At 58.0% G+C, this 21,456-nt stretch overlaps 1 protein-coding gene across 1 annotated transcript; it reads left to right on the top strand.

Annotated features, from left to right (window-relative positions):
- Positions 1-5,515: 5,515 nt before the first annotated feature.
- On the top strand, positions 5,516-20,868 carry CALU (calumenin). The gene is made up of 7 exons (XM_036401462.2): positions 5,516-5,598; positions 10,772-11,006; positions 14,926-15,119; positions 18,313-18,479; positions 18,574-18,634; positions 18,918-19,117; positions 19,501-20,868. The coding sequence occupies exons 2-7, from the start codon at positions 10,786-10,788 to the stop codon at positions 19,603-19,605; spliced, it is 948 nt and encodes a 315-aa protein (XP_036257355.1). The 5' UTR covers positions 5,516-5,598; positions 10,772-10,785; the 3' UTR covers positions 19,606-20,868.
- Positions 20,869-21,456: the final 588 nt, after the last annotated feature.

Genomic DNA, 21,456 nt, shown 5'->3' with positions numbered 1-21,456 from the left:
CCTGGGGACCGGAGCCTGGGGACGGTGCCTGGGGACAGTGCCTGGGGACAGAGCCCGGGGATGGTGCCCAGGGACAGTGCCCAAGGACAGGGTCCGGGGATGGTGCCTGGGGACAGGACCAGGGGACAGTTCTTGGGGACGGTACCCAGGGATAGTGCCCAGGGACAGTGCCTGGGGACAGAGCCCAGGGACAGGGCCCGGGAACTGTGCCCAGGGACAGAGCCTGGGGACCGGACCAGGGAACAGAGCCTGGGGACAGAGCCCGGGGATGGTGCCTGGGGACAGTGCCCAAGGACAGGGTCCGGGGACAGTGCCTGCGGACAGGACCAGGGGACAGTTCTTGGGGACGGTACCCAGGGACGGTGCCCAGGGACAGTGCCAAGGGACAAGGCCTGGGGACAGTGCCCAGGCAGCACCGTGTGGGGCCAGGCCCAGCTCTGGGTTCTGTGGGATTGGGATTGGGCCCAGGCCTGGGCTGTGTTCTGTGGGGTTGGGCTGAACCCAGCCGTGGGGCTGAGCTCTGGAGTGTGGGATGAGGCTGTAAAGGAATGCCCCGTGCCCACAGCAGGTCACACGGAGGGTCACCGGAGCATTGGGATGGATGGATGGATGGATGGATGGATGGATGGATGGATGGATGGATGGATGGATGATGGATGGATGGATGGATGGATGGATGGATGGATGGATGGATGGATGATGGATGGATGGATGGATGGATGGATGGATGGATGGATGGATGGATGGATGGATGGATGGATGGGGAATGAGCCATTGGAAGAAGCTGGGAACAGCTCTGTGATTTGGTTTCCTGACACCACCTTCCTTCCCATGGGCTGAGGGAAACTGAAGCAGAGCACGAGTCAGCCTTTCCCATCGGGATACACCTTCCAGGCGGCCTCCTTGATGGAGGTTCTGCATCCCAGCTTCTCCATCCCTGCTTCTCTGTCCCTTCCATACAAATTCTCCCACTGCAGGTCTGTGTGCTGGACCTGGACTATGCGCACCCTCATCCACACCCTCCCAGATTGCTAAAACATTTCCATATATCCTCTTTTCCCCACATGTCAAGCGCAGGTTTCCCATCCTCACAGAGGCTCTGGGACCTCCAGGGGCTGTTCTCATATCCCTCGTGTTTTGTCTCTTCCCAGACCATCCCAGCTCGTCCCCCACGGGTTTCTCAGGGAATTCACAGAGGGGAAGCCAGTGTGGAGTCTGTGTCCAGGGCCCCGTGGTGGCTGTGGTGGGCGGAGGGGATCGATAATAGGCAGACCAATAAAATTCCCTCTCCTTTGCCCAAATCCCGAGGCAATCCTCCCTGGAGCTTTGCTGGCTGGCGTCTGTGACAATGAGGCAAACATGGCTGCAGCCAAAAAGCTGGCTAATAAATAACATGCGTTCCTAAATTCTGGGATTTGGAAGTGTCTGAAGGTCCCACTAATAAATACCCAGCTGGGAAGTGTGTTAAAATCAGAATTTTTACCCAATTTGGGATCTGCTCTCACCGACAGCTGGGAGTGGGACAAGACCATTGGGGAAGGGAAATGTTGTCTGTCAGTGCTGTCTGAGCAGAGAAACCCCTAAATGTCCACAGTTTGGGCAAAACCAGTGGGACTGAGGGACTGGGGAGGTCAAGACAGGAAAACGGGAATTGGGAGTGGGCTTTGCCTTATGCTAAATACAGGCAGAGAAGATCCAGCTGCAACTTGTCAATGGCTTTAAAAGACTGAAAACCTGGAAGAACTGAAAAAAGAAACAATGGGAATGGTGTGAGGTGTGAAAAAAAGGGATTCCTGAGGGAATTGGATCTCAGAGGTCATTCAGCTCCTCTGGAAGGGGAGGAAAAGGGATTTCCATGAGCACTTCCGTAAGGAAATGCAATAAATCACTCCCAGGGCAGCAGAGAGCTCCGGGCTCAGCTAACATGAGAAAAGGCAGCTGTGCACTCAAAAGGTGGGTGGATCAAGTGGGATTTGCTTCCCCAGGAATGGTCAGACGAGGCTGTGGGGGAAGAGGAGAATGGTCCCTTCCATGGGGAAAGCTGATGGAGGGCACAGAAAGAGCCTCAGACTCCCCTCAGTCCTCTGGGTTTTTGTGGGCATTGTTGGGCCGTGGCCAGGACACCGGGAGCTGCTCTGTGTCCCTGGGACTGGGCACAAGTGCCCACCCCAGAGCCTCCCGGTGCCCAACTCCAAACCGTATTTCACTCAAAAAACCCCTCACATTTCAACCTCTTAAGGCAGTTTTGTTCAAAAAAAACCCCAAAAACAAAACCAAAATTACTCTCAAACCATTTTTAAAAAAAACCCAACTAAACCCCCTTAACTTACATTTTTATTAAAATTTAAATATTTCAACCTTCCTGAGCTGCCCTTTGTTCACCATCTCAACCCCTGAGACGTATTTTCTTAGTAAGATAAAAATCTCATGCTTTCAGTGCCTGTTCCCCATATCTGGGACCATTTTGCTCTCCAGACTGTGCGCTTCCAGCACCAAGGGAGATTTAACGAGGGGAAAAACACAGTGGGCGGTTTTCCAAGGAATTCTGGGCTGCGCTTTTTCAGCCCGTGACTTCACTGCGGGGCCGTGCCCGAGTGTCAGCGCTGGCAGCGCTCCCGGCGAGGCTGGAATTATGGAATTATCTCACTGACTGTAAATATCTGCTGGAGGGAGCCTCTGCCCGGCCCGGCTCCCCGGGAGAGGAGAGCCGCAGCCCCGGGATGCTCCCGCTGCCCTAATTTAGGCATTTCTGCGGGGCGGATGAATCACGGCGCTGGAAGCCGTGGCTGTAGCACTGCTGCTTTCCCCGCAGTGTGCCTGTGTCCGGGGGCTGCTCCGGCGCTGACCTCAGCCCCCGATGTGTCACGGAGCAGGGGCAGCGCTGAGAGAATAGAGCCTGACGCTGCTGGGAGCCCGTAAAGCGGGACCGGGGCCCTGGGGACATTCCCTGCCGATGGGGTCACACCGTGTGCAGGGAGCCTGGGCACCGCAGCCAGTGTATTTATAGCCGGGCCGTCACTGCGGACGCGGAGCCCGGGGATATTTTGGGATGATGTGGTCATGGCTTGGGGCACGGCCGGAGTGTGGCTGGGAGCGTGGAGAGAGGGGCCAGAGTGTCCAGGGAATGGGGATGGGAAGGGGCTGAGCCTGGAGCAAAGGAGGCTCAGGGGGCCCTGGTGGCTCTGCACAAGTCCCTGCCAGGAGGGCACAGCCGGGAACAGGGACAGGAGCAGAGGGAACGGCCTCAGGCTGGGCCAGGGCAGCCTCAGGGGGGATTTTGGGGAAATTCCTCCTGGGAAGGGCTGAGCAGCCCTGGCACAGGGATAGAGTGCCCATCCCTGTTGGGATTTCAGAGCCGTGTGGATGTGGCACATGGGGACAGGGTCAGTTGTGCCCTTGGCAGTGCTGGGGAAACTCAATGGTCCTGGACGTTTTTCCAACCAAAATCAACTGTAAGCTGGCAAAAGTTATCCCAGTTTTCAAGATGGCCCAGAGGCACAAGCTGCAAGCTCCAGGCCTGTTGGTGTCCCTTTGGCGCCCTTACAACCTTGGAATGGATTCCTCTGGGAGTTATTGAGAAGGCTGCAGCCCCCAGAGAACATCCTGATTGCCAAACCTCCTTACCTTGTATCACAAGGTCCTCCTGAGCTGATCCAAGGAAAACAGAACAAATCATTTTGGATCTCAGTAAAGCTTTTCCAGAATCTCAGAATCACTGATGTTGGAAAAGCCCTCCCAGCCCATCCAATCCCAGCTGTGCCCCATCCCCACCTTGTCCCCAGCCCAGAGCCCTGAGTGCCACATCCAAGAATTCCTTGGACACCTACAGGGATGGGCACTCGGGCACTCCAAAGCTCCAAAGCCCTGCCAAGGCCTGAACCCCTTTCCATGGGGAAATTCCTGCTGATTCCCCTCTGAGGCTGCCCTGGCCCAGCCTGAGGCCGTTCCCTCTGCTCCTGTCCCTGTTCCCGGCTGTGCCCTCCTGGCAGGGACTTGTGCAGAGCCACCAGGGCCCCCTGAGCCTCCTTTGCTCCAGGCTCAGCCCCTGCCCAGCTCCCTCAGCCCTCCTGGGGCTCCAGCCCCTTGACATCTTCCTTGAAGTTTGAGATGTTTCAGCTCTGTCTCTTTCCAGATCTTTCTGGACAAACTGCCCAGCCCAGCAGGATAAACACCTCAGGATGAAGGGAACAGCTGGAGCTGTGCCAGGGGAGGGATAGCATGGACAGCAGGAAAGGCTCTATTCCAGGGGTGCTGGGCACTGCCCAGGCTCCCCAGGGAACGGGCACAGCCCCAGAGCTCCAGGAGCATTTGGGCAGCGCTGCCAGGGATGCACAGGCTGGGATTGTTGGTGATGGGAAAGGTGTACACTCATGTCTTCACAAACAGTTCCACGGGTGAGGGGGTGGGTGCTGATGTCTTTGAAGTGGGGCTGAATGCCTGCAGCGGGTTTGTCACAGGGCCCAGCCAGCCTCAGCCCTGAAATGACACAGGTCTGCACAGGGCGGAGCTGATGGACTGCTGCAGGACTGCTCTGTCCCCTCTGTGCCTGCTCTGTCCCCTCTGTGCCTGCTCTGTGCTTTGCACAGTGGGATTTCCCTGCACTGTGGGGTCAGTGTAGGGCCGGTATCTGGCTCAGTGACCCCAGCAGGTCCTGCCCAGGGGTCTCTGTAACTGAGTTTGCAGCTCCATGGCAGCCCATCCCTTCCACTGGGCCACACTGACCAGCAGGGAAAGGCTGGGAGTGACCAGGAGTGACTAGGGGGTGACTAGGGGGTGACCAGGGGGTGACCGGGGTGATCAGGCAGTGACCAGGGGGTGATCAGGAGTGACCAGGCACTGACAAGGTGGACACCAGGCAGTAACCAGGAGTGGCCAGGCACTGATCAGGGGTGACCAGGAGAGGCCAGGAATGACCAGGGGTGAGCAGGGGGTGACCAGAAGGTGATCAGGCAGTGATCAGGCACTGACCAGAGAGGTGACCAGGGGTGACCAAGTAGTGACCAGGGAGTAACCAGAGCGTGAACAAGGGGTGACCAGGCACTGACCAGGGGTGACCAGGGGTGATCAGACAGTAACCAGGGGGTGCCAGGCACTGACCAGGGGTGATCAGACAGTAACCAGGGGGTGCCAGGCACTGACCAGGGGGTGACCAGGAGTGACCAGGGGTACACGCTCGGCTCCACTACCCCAGCCCCGCCTCGGCTTTCCCGCCTTTCCCGCACACGTGACTCTGCCATTCCCGCGTGCGCGTGCGCAGTGCGGCGCGGGGCGCCCCAGTGGGCGGGGCCGACGGCCGGCGCGCGCCTGAGGACGTGGCGCTTTCCAGCCAATCAGCGCCCCCGTCCCCGGCGGGGTGGGCGGGGCCGGAGGGAGCGGGGCCGTAGGAGGGCGCGGGGGGCGGGGCGCGAGGCGGGGGCGGGCAGAGGGGCGGAGTGGCGGCAGAAAAGACCAATCGGAACGCGCATCGGCGCGGGGGAAGAGGCGTGGCCCTCCCGTGATTGGTGGGCGGGGAGGGCGCGCGGGGGGCCGTGCGGCGTGGCGCGGCGCCGACTTCCGGTGCGCGGAGCGGCGGCGGCAGCGGCGGCGGCGGAGGGGACGGTGAGGGACGGGAAGGGACCGGGATGGGCACCGAGGCCGGGGCCGGGGCCTGGGGCGCGGGGAAGCGGCGGGAGCAGCTCTGCGGGGCCGCTGCGGTGTGGCGGTAACGCGGCGGCGGCAGCGCCGGGCCCGGTCTCCATGGGAACGGGCGGGAGCGGCGGCGCCGCCGCGTCCGCGACTCCTGCGGCCCGTCCCGCTGTGTGGTGCCGAGTTCCAGGGCCGCCCGAGACCGGGCCCAGGGCGGGTGGGCTGGGCCGGTCGGGACCGCCGGTCCTGGGGACGGAGTCTCTGCATCTCACGACCAGGGCGGGACCGGCCCGCGGGAATCCATCGCCTGCCCCGGGGCGTTATCCGCCGGGATAACGGGCTGTGGGACCCCGGGACACCGGGATAACGGGCTGTGGGACCCTCGGGACACCGGGATAACGGGCCGTGGGACCCTCGGGACACCGGGATAACGGGCTGTGGGACCCCCGGGACACCGGGATAACGGGCTGTGGGACCCTCGGGACACCGGGATAACGGGCCGTGGGACCCTCGGGACACCGGGATAAAGGGCTGTGGGACCCCCGGGACACCCGGATAACGGGCTGTGGGACCCTCGGGACACCGGGATAACGGGCCGTGGGACCCTCGGGACACCGGGATAACGGGCCGTGGGACCCTCGGTGCTGCCCCACGCGGTGCCACCCCCCCGCCCGTGCTCCTCTCCCGCAGCTCTCGGTGACCCCAAACGCTGGGGCTGGTTTGGAGCAGGACCAGCCCGTTTCTGCCCCGGGATTGGTTTTGGCTCCCTGTCTCCCCCACATCCGTACATCCTTTTCCCCTTGCCGTGCCCCGGGGTGGCACCCTGGGGTCCCAGTTAATTGTTCCCTGGCTGCTCCAATGGGATCCATCCCGTGAAAAGCCGAAGCAGGCTGATTCCCAAACCTGAACAAATTGTGTTGCCCGTGGGGGGTTTTATGGGGTCCTGTTGGCCTCCCACATGGGAAATGTGAGGGGCTTCTTCCCATCAGTTTCCTCTAAATGTCACCACAGTTACAAGCCCAGTGCAGGATCCTGAATTTCTCTGTCAGTATCCTAGCAAACTCAATGGGAATTCTGGGTTTTTCCATCAATATTTCAGCAAACCCACCTGGAATCCCAAGTTCCTCCATCAACAGCCCATGAAAACCCACCTGGGACCCTGAGTTTCTCCATCAATATCCTTGGAATCCCAATGTCCTCCATCAGTATCCCACCTAGCCCCGCTGGAATCCCGAGTTCCTCCCCAGCTGAGGGTCTGGGCCCCCATTCTGACCCCCACATATTCCCCCCACTGGTTCCTGCTCCTGACTTCCCTGCGGCTCACCCAGAGACCCTTTATCCGGGAGGAGAGGGATCCTTGGGATGAGAGGGGCTCTGCTTTCCCTCAGGCTGGGATCCCCACAGGGAGTCCAGGGCCCATCCCTTGGTCAGCAGGAGCTGCTGGTGCTGCCAGGTTTTCCTGGAGAATTCTTTATGGATAACTGTGGTTTGTGGGTTTTGGTGTCTCTGAGCACCTTTCCTGGCGCTGCCCGGAGCTGGGATTGTCCCTCTTTGATCACTTCCAAGTGCCTCTGGGCTCTGTGTGGACACTGGCAGATAACATCGGGCTGTTTGACCCGCTCCAGGTCACTCTGTGCTCCAGGCTGGGCTGGTCCTGGGATCAGCACGGGGCTGGGCAGGCCCTGGCAGCTGGGATGTGCCCAGAGGAGCAGGAGGCAGCTCCTGGGGATGGGGATACCCAGGGGGAGCAGGAGTCAGCTCCTGGGGATGGGGATACCCAGAGGAGCAGGAGGCAGCTCCTGGGACAGGGATACCCAGAGGAGCAGGAGTCAGCTCCTCAGGACAGGGATACCCAGGGGGAGCAGGAGTCAGCTCCTGGGGATGGGGATACCCAGAGGAGCAGGAGTCAGCTCCTGGGACAGGGATACCCAGGGGGAGCAGGAGTCAGCTCCTGGGACAGGGATACCCAGAGGAGCAGGAGTCAGCTCCTGGGGATGGGGATACCCAGAGGAGCAGGAGTCAGCTCCTGGGGATGGGGATACCCAGGGGGAGCAGGAGGCAGCTCCTGGGACAGGGATACCCAGAGGAGCAGGAGTCAGCTCCTGGGACAGGGATACCCAGAGGAGCAGGAGTCAGCTCCTGGGGCTGGGGATACCCAGAGGAGCAGGAGGCAGCTCCTGGGACAGGGATACCCAGGGGGAGCAGGAGTCAGCTCCTGGGGATGGGGATACCCAGAGGAGCAGGAGTCAGCTCCTGGGACAGGGATACCCAGAGGAGCAGGAGTCAGCTCCTGGGACAGGGATACCCAGAGGAGCAGGAGTCAGCTCCTGGGGATGGGGATACCCAGAGGAGCAGGAGTCAGCTCCTGGGACAGGGATACCCAGAGGAGCAGGAGTCAGCTCCTGGGACAGGGATACCCAGAGGAGCAGGAGGCAGCTCCTGGGACAGGGATACCCAGAGGAGCAGGAGGCAGCTCCTGGGGATGGGGATACCCAGAGGAGCAGGAGGCAGCTCCTGGGACAGGGATACCCAGAGGAGCAGGAGTCAGCTCCTGGGGATGGGGATACCCAGAGGAGCAGGAGTCAGCTCCTGGGGATGGGGATACCCAGGGGGAGCAGGAGGCAGCTCCTGGGACAGGGATACCCAGAGGAGCAGGAGGCAGCTCCTGGGACAGGGATACCCAGAGGAGCAGGAGGCAGCTCCTGGGGATGGGGATACCCAGGGGGAGCAGGAGTCAGCTCCTGGGACAGGGATACCCAGAGGAGCAGGAGTCAGCTCCTGGGGATGGGGATACCCAGAGGAGCAGGAGTCAGCTCCTGGGGATGGGGATACCCAGAGGAGCAGGAGTCAGCTCCTGGGACAGGGATACCCAGAGGAGCAGGAGGCAGCTCCTGGGGATGGGGATACCCAGGGGGAGCAGGAGGCAGCTCCTGGGGCTGGGGATACCCAGAGGAGCAGGAGTCAGCTCCTGGGGATGGGGATACCCAGAGGAGCAGGAGGCAGCTCCTGGGGCTGGGGATACCCAGAGGAGCAGGAGTCAGCTCCTGGGACAGGGTTACACAGAGCTCCACGTACACCTGGCACTGGCTTTCCCTCCTGGGAGGTTTCTTCTCCCCAGAAACACTAAAATAGTGACTTTTTCCCCTCACCCTGCCCTGTCCTCCCCCACTTCCAAGGAATTGAAGCTTGTGGATTTTCTGAATGGTCTGATAAATCCTCATTCAAAAAGAGGAAGGAAAGGGCTTTTCCATGTCCTTTCCCCCATGTCCTGCCACCAGTGCCTTGGTTTGACGTGGGACCAGTCCCAGGTCACTCCTGGTCATTCCTGGGTCACTCCTAGGGCAGAACTCCTTGGTGAGAGTTCAGGTTAAAGGGCTGAGGTTCAGGCTAAAGGGGATTTTAAACCACAGACTTTAAGAGATAAGGAATGGCAATACCTGGGTTTACATTTATGTTTAAGAGCTCTGGATGGGGAAGACCTGGATGTAAATTTAAAGGGGTAAGGATGGGGAATATCTTGGGTTTAAATTTAAGCTAAAGCAATAGGGATGAGGAATATATTGAAATAAATTTGCATTTAAGAGCTCTGGATGGTGACTATCTGGATTAAATTTAGAATGAAAGAGTTAAAAACCAGAAATATCTTGATTAAAATTTAAGGCTAAATACACCAGGATGATGAATAGCTGGACTGAAATTTAGAGATCAGGATGGGGAACACCTGGATCTAAGATGGGATCTAAGATGGGATCTCAGTGACGAGCATGGGGAACACCTGAGTTTCTGCTGGGATCTAAAGGGATGAGCCTCTGGAATCCCTCCAGAGCTGCCATGGATCCCAGGCCCATTTGGGTGGTTTGTCCAGGCGGTCCCAGTGTGGGGGAGGATTCACCTGCAGTGGGTCTGGGGAGCACCAGGGCTGGGGAGGGGATGTGGGGGGCAGAGCTGGGGTGTGCACGTCCTTCATTCCTCCATCTGGATCCACTTCCTTCCTTCCTTCCTTTCTTCCCTCCAGGACCCCTTTCCCCACCCCTGGATCCCTTCCCAGCCCAGCTGCTGCTCGGAGGGGCTCTGGGATGGGGTCGGGAGCAGCTCTGGGGAAACGGGACATTCCCCACGTGCACGGGGCTGGAAATTCCCTGTGCCCGATAATCTGGGTTAATTAATCCCTGTGCCCCGATAATCTGTGTTAATTAGTCACTGTGCCCTGATAATCTGTGTTAATGAATGCCTGTGCCCTGATAATCCATGTCAGTGAATCACTTTTGCCCAGATAACCCATATCAGTTCATTACAGTGCCCTGATAATTAGGATCAGTTGATCAATTTGACCTGAGAATATTCATCATTTTCCCCTATAATTTGCATTTATTAGTCATTTGTGCCCACACAAATCTGCACTAGTTCTCCATTTTCCCAAATAACGTGCAGTAATTCCCCATTTTTCCCAGACAGTCTGCATTAAATCATCATCTTTGCCCAGACAATCCATATTTATCATTTCATCCAGATCATCTGGATTAATCATTTTTGCTCCTATAATCTGTATTATTATTAATCTGTTTTTTCCCCAATAACATGCCCTAATCCCCATTTCTCACAGATAATTTGCCCTAATCCCCAGTTTTTCCAAGATAACTGGCCCTAAACCCTATTCTTCCCAAACAACCCATCCCATGGCGATGTCCCTGTCCCAGTGTCCCTGTCCCATGGCAGTGTCCCTGTCCCCTGTCCCACAGCAGTGTCCCTGTCCCAGTGTCCCTGTCCCCAGCCCCTGTCCCACAGTGGTGTCCCTGTCCCATCATGGTGTCCCTGTCCCACAGCAGTGTCCCTGTCCCAGTGTCCCTGTCCCCAGCCCCTGTCCCACAGTGGTGTCCCTGTCCCACAGCAGTGTCCCTGTCCCGGTGCCCCTGTCCCATGGCAGTGTCCCTGTCCCCAGCCCCTGTCCCACAGTGGTGTCCCTGTCCCATCATGGTGTCCCTGTCCCACGGCAGTGTCCCTGTCCCACGGCAGTGTTCCTGTCCCCAGCCCCGGTCCCACGGTGGTGTCCCTGTCCCACAGCAGTGTCCCTGTCCCCAGCCCCTGTCCCAGGGCAGTGTCCCCATCCCGGTGTCCCTGTCCCACGGCGCTGTCCCTGTCCCCGCAGGCAGGCCCGGCACGATGCGGTTCCCGCGGCTGCTGCTGTGCGTGGGCGTGTGGGCGCTGTGCGGCTCGGCCAAGCCCACGGAGCGCAAGGAGCGCGTGGTGCGCGAGGCCCCGCTCAGCGCCCGCGAGCACGACGATGCCCAGAGCTTCGACTACGACCACGACGCCTTCCTGGGCGCCGACGAGGCCAAGAGCTTCGACCAGCTCACCCCGGAGGAGAGCAAGGAGCGCCTGGGGTAAGGACAGCATCCCCGCCCTGCCCGGAGCGGGAGGGCACTCCCGGGCACGCTCCCCCCCCCGGGAATCCCCCAAAAAGTCACCCGGAGCCATTTCCTGTGCCTGGCATTCCCCAAAACTCCGGAGCAGACGGGGGGTTCTGCACTGTGCTGTGCTCGCTCCCTGTTCTCTGGGTGCCTCTGGAGCCCCTGGCATCACTGGTGTTTCTCAGTTGGAGGTTGGTTGGGAGTTGGAAAAACAGAGCCTGTATGGAGATTCCCCGTCCAACATCTCCCCTCAGATCCAGGATAGCCATGCCTGCCCTCAGATCCAGGATAGCCGTGTCTCTCCTCAGATCCAGGATGGCCGTGCCTGCCCTGAGATCTGGCCCAGGATGGTTCTGGGAGCCGTGCAGGGCCAGGTGCCCCCGCAGCAGCTGCTGCCGCAGTTGTTCTGGGGCTCAGGGTGGCTCAAACCTGGGACCTGCAGGCTCCAACAGGGTGGGGGGGCCTGGAGGACAGAGGCTCCCCAGGGAGCTCAGGACATTGTCAGGGTGCTGGGCTCCAGTCACCTTGGAACTGGGTGCTTTGGCTGGGCTTTCATGGAATGGCTGGGTGGGAAGGGACCCCAAAGCCCCTCCAGTGCCACCCCCACCATAGCAGGGACACCTCCCACTGTCCCAGGCTGCTCCAGCCCCAGTGTCCAGCCTGCCCTGGGGCACTGCCAGGGATGCAGAGGCAGCCCCAGCTGCTCTGGGCACCCTGTGCCAGGGCCTGCCCACCCTCCCAGCCAGGAATCCCTTCCCAAGATTCCACCTGATTCTCTCCCCCTTTTTTAGTCAGACTTGATTTTTTCAGCCAAGCATCCCAACCTTGCTCTGCTGCTGGAGCAGCACCTACCACAGCTGATAGTGAATTTTGGGCTGTTTTTTGGGAATGGTGCTCCCCGATGGGACAGGAAAGCTCAACCACATGTGGGTGCTGGGGACACCTCCAGAGTGAGCCAATTCCCACAGCGGGATGTGCAGGGCAGGGGGTGCCAGGTTCCATCCATCCTTATGGGTCGTCCAGGCTCCCAGTGGGAAGGAGTTGCTGGCCTCTCCTCCAGCACTTCATGGCCAGAGGGAATTTCCTCCCTCCAGGGACAATTTAAACTGGGAAACCCCTTGATCCTTTGGAGCCAGGCCCTGGTCGCTGCATAAGTTCCAAAATACAGGATCCAGGAGACTTTTTGCCTCCTTTTTTGCCACCTGGCACAATCAGAGGGAGTGCCTCGATGCCCCTGGAGCAGCATCAGATGGGAGGGAAGCTGGGCCCCCCCCGGCCTCTCTCGATGCCAGGGCTGCAATCCCAGAGCCCGTCACGGCTCAATCCCATTGTTCTGCTGCGTTACCCGGAACGCCTTTCCACGGGGGATTTACTGCCCTGCATACAAACAGCCCAGGGCTGTCTGCGGGGCAGCTCCGGCCATCCCGAGCCCAGGGCCTCCCGTAAACCCCTTATCTCGGGGGGTTTTGTGAGCTCTGTGCCCCAGCGGGGCTGTGCTGCAGCAGGGGCCGCTTTTCCTGCGGCAGCTCCGCCTCGGCTCCCTCCCCTCCTGCCCTGGGGCCGCGGCTTGGGAGCGCTGCCCGGTGCCTGCCCCGGTCGGTCGGTCGGTCGGTGTGTCCCTGTCCCTTGGAGCGGGCAGTGGGAACGGGGAGCAGCTGCTGCCCAGTGCCTGCCCCGGTTGATGTGTCCGTGTGTCCCGGCAGTGCTGGTCCCTTGGAGCGAGCAGTGGGAATGGGACCGGGCAGTGGGAACGGGGAGCAGCTGCTGCTCTCGCCAACATCTGCTGCCTGCCCTTGCTGGGGGCAGGACGGGCCCTTGGCAAAGTGGAAGGGTTTGGTGGCTGCTGCCCTGGGAAAGCAGCCGTGAGCAGCTGGTGCCAGCCCCCGGACCGGGGTGGGGAGGAGGTTTGGGAGCTTCCTGAGCACTCGAGAGGGTTTGACTTCCCTGGGAAGCTGTTCCCTAATTAACCCTGTAGAAACTGCCCTGGAAAAACTGCCTGGCCATCAATCCCTGCCGGCTCTGGTCCTCCATTCCAGGGATTTTCCCTAATAAATCCCCTTGCTAGTGGTGTACCTTCTTGGGAGAGGGAAACACAGAATTTTCCCCCTGAAATAGGAAGGATTTGAGAGCTTTATTTGTGGTTTATATATTTACATGGACAAATGTTTAATATCTCTGTGGATAGTTACATGGATAGTAACTATCCACATGAATATTAAACATATACATAGTTCTATGCAGAATTTTATAATATTGATTTGTTATATGTTTATACGGAAGATTTTGAATATTTATGTGACATTTTGCATATTTCTGTGTTTGATCAGAAATATCGGAAGGGACGCTTTGCACATTGATGTATAAAATTCTGAAATATTTCTATAATATTTTACATATGTGTGCATAAATTTGGGTGCTATTGATGAGCTATTGTTTTATATTTACATATTTATTTTATGTATTTCTCTTTAAAATCACTCAGGTCTCCAAGCCCTGCCCACTGCCCCCACTCTGGCCTCTCGCTGTCAGAACTAAATTCCACATTTTCCCTTTGTTCTTCCAGTCTCTCTCCAGCTTCTCATTGCCAGGAACATCCTTTGTGCCACAGAGGAATTCCTGGTTTTCCTAGACCGAGGCAATTCTGAAACACAGAAACCTGGGTGTGAGCATGGGTGGCTCCAGTGCCCGGTTTTCCCTTTGCGTCAATATATTTGGAATTAATAGTCCTAGCGGCAATCTAAAATTTAAAATTCCCTGTTTTCCACCTGTCTAAAATTCCTTAAATACCTGGGCTGGAGCTCAGGATTCCTGACCTGTTTTCCGTTAAACCTTCATGTTAGAGGAAAAAAACCAGGATCCTGCTTCACCAGACAAAGGATTTTGGGACTGTTATCCATGATTTTCATCCGAGGAGCCCAAAACCTCCCCAGCACAGAGCTGGGAGTGCTCTGGGGAGCAAGCGCTGCTGCGGATCAAGCAGCCCCCACCCCCCGGCTCCATCTGCCCCTGGATCCCGCATTCCTGCCGGCCTTTCCTACAGCTGCTGCTAAAAATAACGGAGGCACGCGGCTCCGGGGCTGCGGCTCCGGTGTCTGCCCGGCCCGGCACCGGGGCTGCTCTGCTCCGCTGGGCTTGGGCGGCTCCCGCTCCTCCCGCAGAGCCAAACTTCCCCAAACTTCCCCAAACCTCCTGGCTTTAGCAGAAATGTGCGTCCCTGCTCCTCGCCCGGCGCCGGCAAGGCGGGAGGACGTGCAGATGGAGCTTTCCTAAGGTTTAACAGGGAAGGTTTTCCCCTAAAACTCGTAATTCCTGAAGGAACCACAACCTGAGTGGTTCGAGAGTGGCCAAGCTGGTGATTTCCATGTCTGAGCCAGTGTTTTCTGTGTCCAAAACAGAGTTTTGGCAGCTGACCTTGCTTTTCGGCAGCTAACCCAAAATGTTGGTTTTAAAGATAAACTTTTCAAATGGTTGAATTTGCAAATTTCATAACCACCTCAAACTTTCTCCTGGCATCACCAGGAGAGGCAGAACCGATATTCCCATTTTTAATACAAATATGGGTCTGTACTCATCACCTGCACCATCTTGGTCAAAGGACTCATGGATGGGTCTTTCCCAGGGGCTTAAAATGAAGCTTTTCCCCTAAAACTAAGAATTTCTGAAGAAACCAGAACCTGAGTAGTCCAGAAGTGGCCAAGCCAGGGATTTTCATGTCTGAGCCAAAGTTTTGGCAGCTGAACCATATGTTGCTTTTTAAGGATAAACTCTCCAAATGGTTGAATTCCCAAATTCTGTAATGACCTCAACTTGCCCCCTCTGCCCCTTCCCATTCTCTCCCTGCTAACCTCTCATTTTTTTTAACTTTTGATGCATTTCTCTGTGTTTCCCACAGGAAGATTGTAGGGAAAATAGACGAGGATGGAGATGGGTTTGTGACAGTGGAGGAGCTGAAGGCCTGGATCAAGTTTGCCCAAAAGCGCTGGATTTACGAGGATGTGGAGCGCCAGTGGAAGGGCCACGACCTCAATGAGGACGGGCTTGTTTCCTGGGAGGAGTATAAAAATGCCACCTATGGATATATCCTGGGTAGGTCCTGGCTCTTGGCTTGGGCCTTTCCTGGAGCCAGCAGCTGGGACGTCCTGCTCTGCTTTGGGTCACTGAGGGTCAGTGGGGTGGTCAGGGATCAGGGTGGGCTCAGGGCACAGTGGTCAGTGGTGGTCAGGGACTGGGATGGGCTCATGGAGTGATGGTTGGCAGGATGGACATGGATCCAGACAGGGTTGTGGAGGGGGAGTTTGGGGCCTGGATTAGGGAAGCCCAGAGGAAGTTGTGGTTGAGAGTGTGGGATGGTGCTGGGCTGGCGTTTGGCTGACCTGAGATGGATTTGTCCCCTGGGGTAAGCACAGGAATATGATGTAGGATGTGGCCTTGGTGTACATGGGGCCAGCTGGAGCAGATGTCCCCAATATGTTACACTTTGAAACCTCTAAAACTCTACAAATTGACCTCCTGGTGGCATTAGAAAAGAGAAATCCAAGGAAAAGAACCGAAAATACATGGAAATCTCCCCAACGGAAAGTTTACACACCCCACACCCTCAGTTTCCCCTCTGCAGCCACACTTGGGCATTATTGATGTTCCTGGTGACAAATGCAGCCCTGGGCTGAATCCACATGATTTTGGGATGAATGGCATGTGGGAATGGGGGTTTCCAGCCCTTTGGAATTCCTGCTTTGTGGGGGAATTTGGGACCAGCAGGTGGAACGCACTGATCCGCAGCTGTGGAGCCACCTTGGTGTGTCCATTGCATCCCTAAACCCAACAAACCACTAGCAGAGATTTCAGTTGCTTTACTTGTCCTGGGAGCAGTTTTAGGCCCCAGAGCTCAGGGATTTTGGGACAGGTGCTGGGCCAGTAGTGAGGCATGGCCTCAGACATCCCTGGGAGTGAGGGAAGCAGCAGCTCTTCTGGGGTTAAAACCATAAACCGTCAAGCCCTGTGCCAGCTCTGGCCTCCAGCACTGTAGACTGGCCTGGCGGAGGAGCTGCGGCTCTGGAGTGTCGAATCCACTCTAATTTCCTAAATATTGCCAAAAATAGTCAAACTGCTCCGCGGGATGTGCAGAGGGGGAGCCGCTGCACAGGAGGCTCATCCATCTCCCTTGGGATCGGGGAGGATCTGGATTTGCTGTGCTGGTGGCCAGGGAGGGCCCTGTGACACCCCTGGGCTGGGGCAGCACCTCCCAAAGCTCCCTTTGCCACGGGTTTCTGGGCTAATCTGCCTGTGTGAATCCAGCCTGGAAGGGGCAGAGAGGTCAGGGAAGGGTTGAGCCCAGTTTGAGGGGTCTGGGATGGCATTTTGGACCTGCAGGTGTTGGATAGGGAAAAGTGTGAGCATTCACGAGGAAAAGCCTTAGTGAGAGAGCCCTGCATGAACAGAACCCCCTTGATGAGCTGGAGGAGCAGTTCCCCCGCAGTCTGGCAGGGTGTGGGGAGTGCCCAGCCCCCGGCACGGCCGGTTCCAGAGCTGGAGCAGCCCCGGAGGCTGCGTGCCCCTGGCAGGCCCTGGTGCAGCCTCCGCTCCTGCTGCTCCCACATACTTGTGTCCTTACGGAGCGCCGGGAGGATCCTGCCTCACGCTCTGGCTCCGGCTCCTCTCGGCAGGAATTACTTTTCCACAGCTCCTTGCTGCTCAAATGTTCCCCTGTCTTCTCCTCGCTCCCCTCCCTGGCCAGAGTGGGGCTGGAATACCTCTGGAAGTGCCTCCTGAGTGTTGACCCGTGGCCAAGGGATTCATGGGGCCAGGCATTGCCCTTGGCTGCCTCGGAGGGTCCAGAATGTGTTTTGTCAGCAAAATGAGGTGCTGGGAGTGGTTTTATTAATTAATTAATTAATTACACACCAGGATGAATCACTGGGTGGCCCCCAGAAGTGTCACGGAGCAGTGTGGGGTTCTGCTGGGGGGAGTCCTGGGAAGCACGGAATATCAAGTGATAAATGTCCAAGAGTTTCATCTGAGACTGGAAACTCCTTTGAAACTCCCTTCAAAATCAGAGTATTATCATCATCATCATCACCACTCCTATTTTTGTTAATTCCTCAATCCCATGGTGGGATCCAAAACCAGGACACAAGATGGAGGGTTGAGTTTGTGGCTTTGCTGCCATACTCTGAGCAAAACCCCCTGCTCCCCCAGACCTCTCCCAGCCCAGGGACCAAGGCAGGAAGTAACTTTGGGGGCTTTGGGAGGGTTTAACCCTTTTTAACCCATCTGCCCCCGCCCCCCCCACTCCCCCATCAAACCCATTAATTAGCCCAACAGCAATTAAGGAATCATCTGTTAACGGCGCTGGTCCTGAAGGTTTCCTTGTTCGAGGCTATGCTGCTTCTCAAGGCAAAACCTTGGGAACAGAATGGGCAATTTGGGGTTCATTCAGCCCTAGAGCTGCCTTAAAGTAAGAATCTTTGGATATTTAATGGATGCTCCAGAGCCCCTTAATCCCAGGCTCCCCAATGCCTGCCTTTTGCCTCAGGTAATAGAGCAGGGACACGGGAGCTTTGGGACCTTCTTGTTAGATGGGGCCTGGCTCAGGTTTAACTCAAGCAGAGCGTGGCAGTGTCCCCCAGGATCCACGTTCTCCAGGGCTGCTGGACACTGCTGTGTCTGTAACCCCTGTCCTGCTGCTGGCAGGGCTGTGCCAGGCGGCCACGCGTGCCCCGCAGTCCCACCCGGCCGGTGCCTGCTGGCCCTGCCACTGCCAGCAGCGAGTCAGATCCCCTTACACATTCCCCTCCCAAAATAGTTCCCGTTGAGCCTCTGGCCGTGCCGGCCAAAGCCCCCAAGGCCTGTCTTTTGGGGCCCCTCCCTGGGAATGTCATGGTCCCAGGGCTTCCGCAGCTCCTCCTGGGAGTGGGCGCGGCAGAGAAGGGGTGGCTGCAATTGAGCTTTTGCTGGCAAAGCATCGGGAGGTTGTGCTGAGAGGGAGGAAGTTGAGTTGAGTTTGAGGTTGGGTGGAGGATGTTGAGGTTGCATTGAGGAAGTTGAGGATGAGAAGGTTGTGTTCAGGAGGTTGAGTGAGGGAGGTTGAGGTTGGGTTGGGGTGAAGGTTGAGGCTGGGCTGGGGAGATCAAAGTTGTCTGAGGTTGAAGTTGAGAGGAAGCTGAGGTTCAGTAGAGGAGGTTGAGGTTGAGCTGACACTGTTGACTTGGTTGAGGCTGTGTTGGTGGTTACGGGTGCTCGCCCTGCCTGAGCTGACCCGGGTGCTCCCTGTGCTCCCCAGACGATCCGGACCCTGACGATGGCTTCAACTACAAACAGATGATGGTGCGGGACGAGCGGCGCTTCAAGATGGCCGACAAGGACGGGGACCTGGCCGCCACCAAGGAGGAGTTCACGGCCTTCCTGCACCCCGAGGAGTACGACTACATGAAGGACATCGTTGTGCAGGTGGGGCCAGCGCAGAGGCACTTTGGGAAGCTCTGGTGGCGGGTGGTCACTGAGGGGCACCTTGGGCCCGGCTCACGCTGGCATCTTCTTGCAGGAAACCATGGAGGACATTGACAAGAATGGCGATGGTTTCATTGACCTGGAGGAGTACATTGGTGAGACGCTGGTGCTGCTGCTCCATGTCCTGTCCATGTCCCCTCAGTGTCCCCGTCCCGTGGGAGCCGCTGCCGCCGTGTCCTTCCCAGTCCTCCCCCTCACAGAATGTTCTTCTCTCTCTCAACTTCCACCTGCCCCTAGGCCTCCACCGAGGATTTTCGGGTGAAATCATGACCCAGATGGTGCTTTGGGGTTTTGGGGATAGATTTAGGGAACTCAAGGCTTTGGGTCAATCCTTGGGGTGGGGACAGGACCGTGGGGCTGATGCTGCTGTCCCCCCAGGTGACATGTACAGCCAGGACGGTGATGCTGATGAGCCTGAGTGGGTGAAGACGGAGCGGGAACAGTTTGTGGAGTTCCGGGACAAGAATCGGGATGGGAAGATGGACAAGGAGGAGACCAAGGATTGGATCCTGCCCTCGGACTACGACCATGCCGAGGCTGAGGCCCGGCACCTCGTCTATGAGTCTGACCAGGACAAGGTGGGCCAGCAGCTCTGGGGGGATTTGGGGAGCGGGAGGAGGAGTGGGGAGACGGCGGGATGGGGAGACGGCGGGATGGGGAGACAGTGGGATGGGGAGATAGCGGGATGTGGTGTTCCCTGTGGGATGGGGAGATAGCGGGATAGTGAGATAGCTGGATGGGGAGACAGCGGGATGGGGACATAGCGGGATGTGGCGTTCCCTGCGGGATGGGGAGACAGCGGGATGTGGCGTTCCCTGCGGGATGGGGAGACAGCGGGATGTGGCGTTCCCTGCGGGATGGGGAGATAGCGGGATGTGGCGTTCCCTGCGGGATGGGGAGATAGCGGGATGTGGCGTTCCCTGCGGGATGGGGAGACAGCGGGATGTGGCGTTCCCTGCAGGACGGGAAGCTGACGCGGGAGGAGATCGTGGACAAGTCAGACCTGTTCGTGGGCAGCCAGGCCACGGACTTCGGGGAGGCGCTGGTGCGGCACGACGAGTTCTAGGCTCGAGCCGGCAGCGCTCGTGGGCTCCGTCCCTGGCCGAGGCCGCTCCTCTGCGGAGAAGCCCCATCCCGGCTCCCGGGGACGGGGCTCGGGAAAGCCACACTCCCCCGGCACCTGGGGCTCGTCTCGTTGTGGGTTTTCCCCGGATTTTAACGACTTTTGGGTTATTTTTGTATGTTTTGGTTTTACCACGTGTGGGGACAGCTTCCCTGGCGCGGGGGCAGCGACGGGGCTGCCCGGGGCTGCGGGGCCCGGGGGCCTGGGGGGGAGTGGGAAATTCACAGAGGGATTGGGGTTGGAATTGCAGTTGGAATAAAAATTAGAATTGGAATTGGAATTAAAGTTGAAATTGGAATTAAAATTGGAATTTGAATTGGGCTGAAATTTTAATTAAAAATGGAATTGGAATTAAACATTGAAATCAAAGTTGAAAATTGAAATTGAAATGGAATTGGAACCAAATAAGTGGAATTGGATTAAATGGAAACAGTGATGTGAAATTGGAATGAAAAGTGAGCATTGAAGCCCCAAAAACCGTCAGAGCAGCAGCAGGGCCCAGGGGGTGACCTGGAGGTGACCCCAGGGAGGTTGGACCCTCCTCCCCTGTCGCTGCCCCCTGGGATCTGGGCGAGACCCCTCCCCCCAGCCCCGCTCCAAGTGCCTTGAATCCCCCAACCCTGGGGGAGGGCCTCATCCCACCCCGCTCTGGGACAATTCCCGAGGTTTTCTCTCTTCTGTGTTCTTTGTCCCCCTGCAGCCACCAGAGCTGCGTGGAATCGGGCCGGGCCATCTCCAAATTCCCAGGTTTTCCCTTAAATCCTTTCCCAAAGGTTTCCAAGGGCTGACCGGATCCTTCCATCTCCTCCTCCTCTTTCTACCTCTCCTTTTCCTCCCCTCCCTGAATCCAGTGGTAAGTGGGTCGGGAATATGGCCCCATGCAGGGCTTGGGAATCTGGGAATGCTGGGGCGATCAAGGAATGTCTGGGTTGGTTTGGGACACCAGGGATGATTTGGGACAGCAGAAGTGATGTTTGGAACCCTAGGAAAGCCTCTGCTGCAGCCACCCAGCCCTGCAGCAGCCCCTCTCCTAACATCTCCCAGCTCCCATCCGCGAGGATTTGGGCCCCTGTGACAACTCCAAACACGGATTTTTCACCTCCTCCGGGTTTATTCCTCGGTTTTCTCCTCGGGCTGATTGAAGGGATCCGGATCGGTTGGAACTCAATAAAACTGTTCACCCCCCGATGGGCCGAGGGGGACGGACCCCAGTTCCCTGTTTCCCCCTAAACCAGGATCTGGGAGAGCCCCCTTGGACTGAGCCAGACGGGTTTGGGGAGGGGGGGAACTGGCTGGGGATGTGGGGACACACGAGGCCTGTGGGAGTTCTGCCCCTGGGGCTTGGGGGGCTCAGCCCCACAGAGGGAACCCAGCCCCATGGATAGGGGGGATTCATTCCCACCCCCACCCCACAGAGGGGGGGCCCAGCCCCAGCCCCATGGATGGGGAGCTCAGCCCTGCAGATGGGGGCCCTTAGGTCCCACTCCAGCCCCACAGATGGAGAGGGTAGCACCATCCCACCTCCCTGCCCTTCCCGTGTGTGAGGCCTGAAGGGGGACAAGGGAGCAGGGTCCCACCATGGCACCACCATGGAGCACAGCCACCTCCGGGACCCATCCTGCCCCACCGTGGGGCACAGTTTCCTCTGGGACCCACCCTCTGTCCCTGCCGTGGGGCACAGCCACTCCCAAGACTTGTCCCGCCCTGCAGTGGGGCACAGCCACCCCTGGGACCCCCATCCCACCCAGCCATGGGGCACAGCTCCACCAAGGCCTCCATCCCATCCCACCATGC

Source organism: Molothrus ater, chromosome 5 (genome assembly GCF_012460135.2).
Source record: "Molothrus ater isolate BHLD 08-10-18 breed brown headed cowbird chromosome 5, BPBGC_Mater_1.1, whole genome shotgun sequence".
Lineage (NCBI taxonomy): Eukaryota > Metazoa > Chordata > Aves > Passeriformes > Icteridae > Molothrus > Molothrus ater.
The sequence above is the reverse complement of the archived record's forward strand: the minus strand, read 5'-3'. Positions and strand labels throughout refer to the sequence as shown.

Bases quoted from the DNA above. Each gene is read 5' to 3' on its own strand.
- CALU (XM_036401462.2), top strand. From the start codon at position 10,786: ATGCGGTTCCCGCGGCTGCTGCTGTGCGTGGGCGTGTGGGCGCTGTGC. The intron at 11,007-14,925 runs GTAAGGACAGCA...TGTTTCCCACAG, and splicing joins GAGAGCAAGGAGCGCCTGGG to GAAGATTGTAGGGAAAATAG. The intron at 18,635-18,917 runs GTGAGACGCTGG...CTGTCCCCCCAG, and splicing joins TGACCTGGAGGAGTACATTG to GTGACATGTACAGCCAGGAC.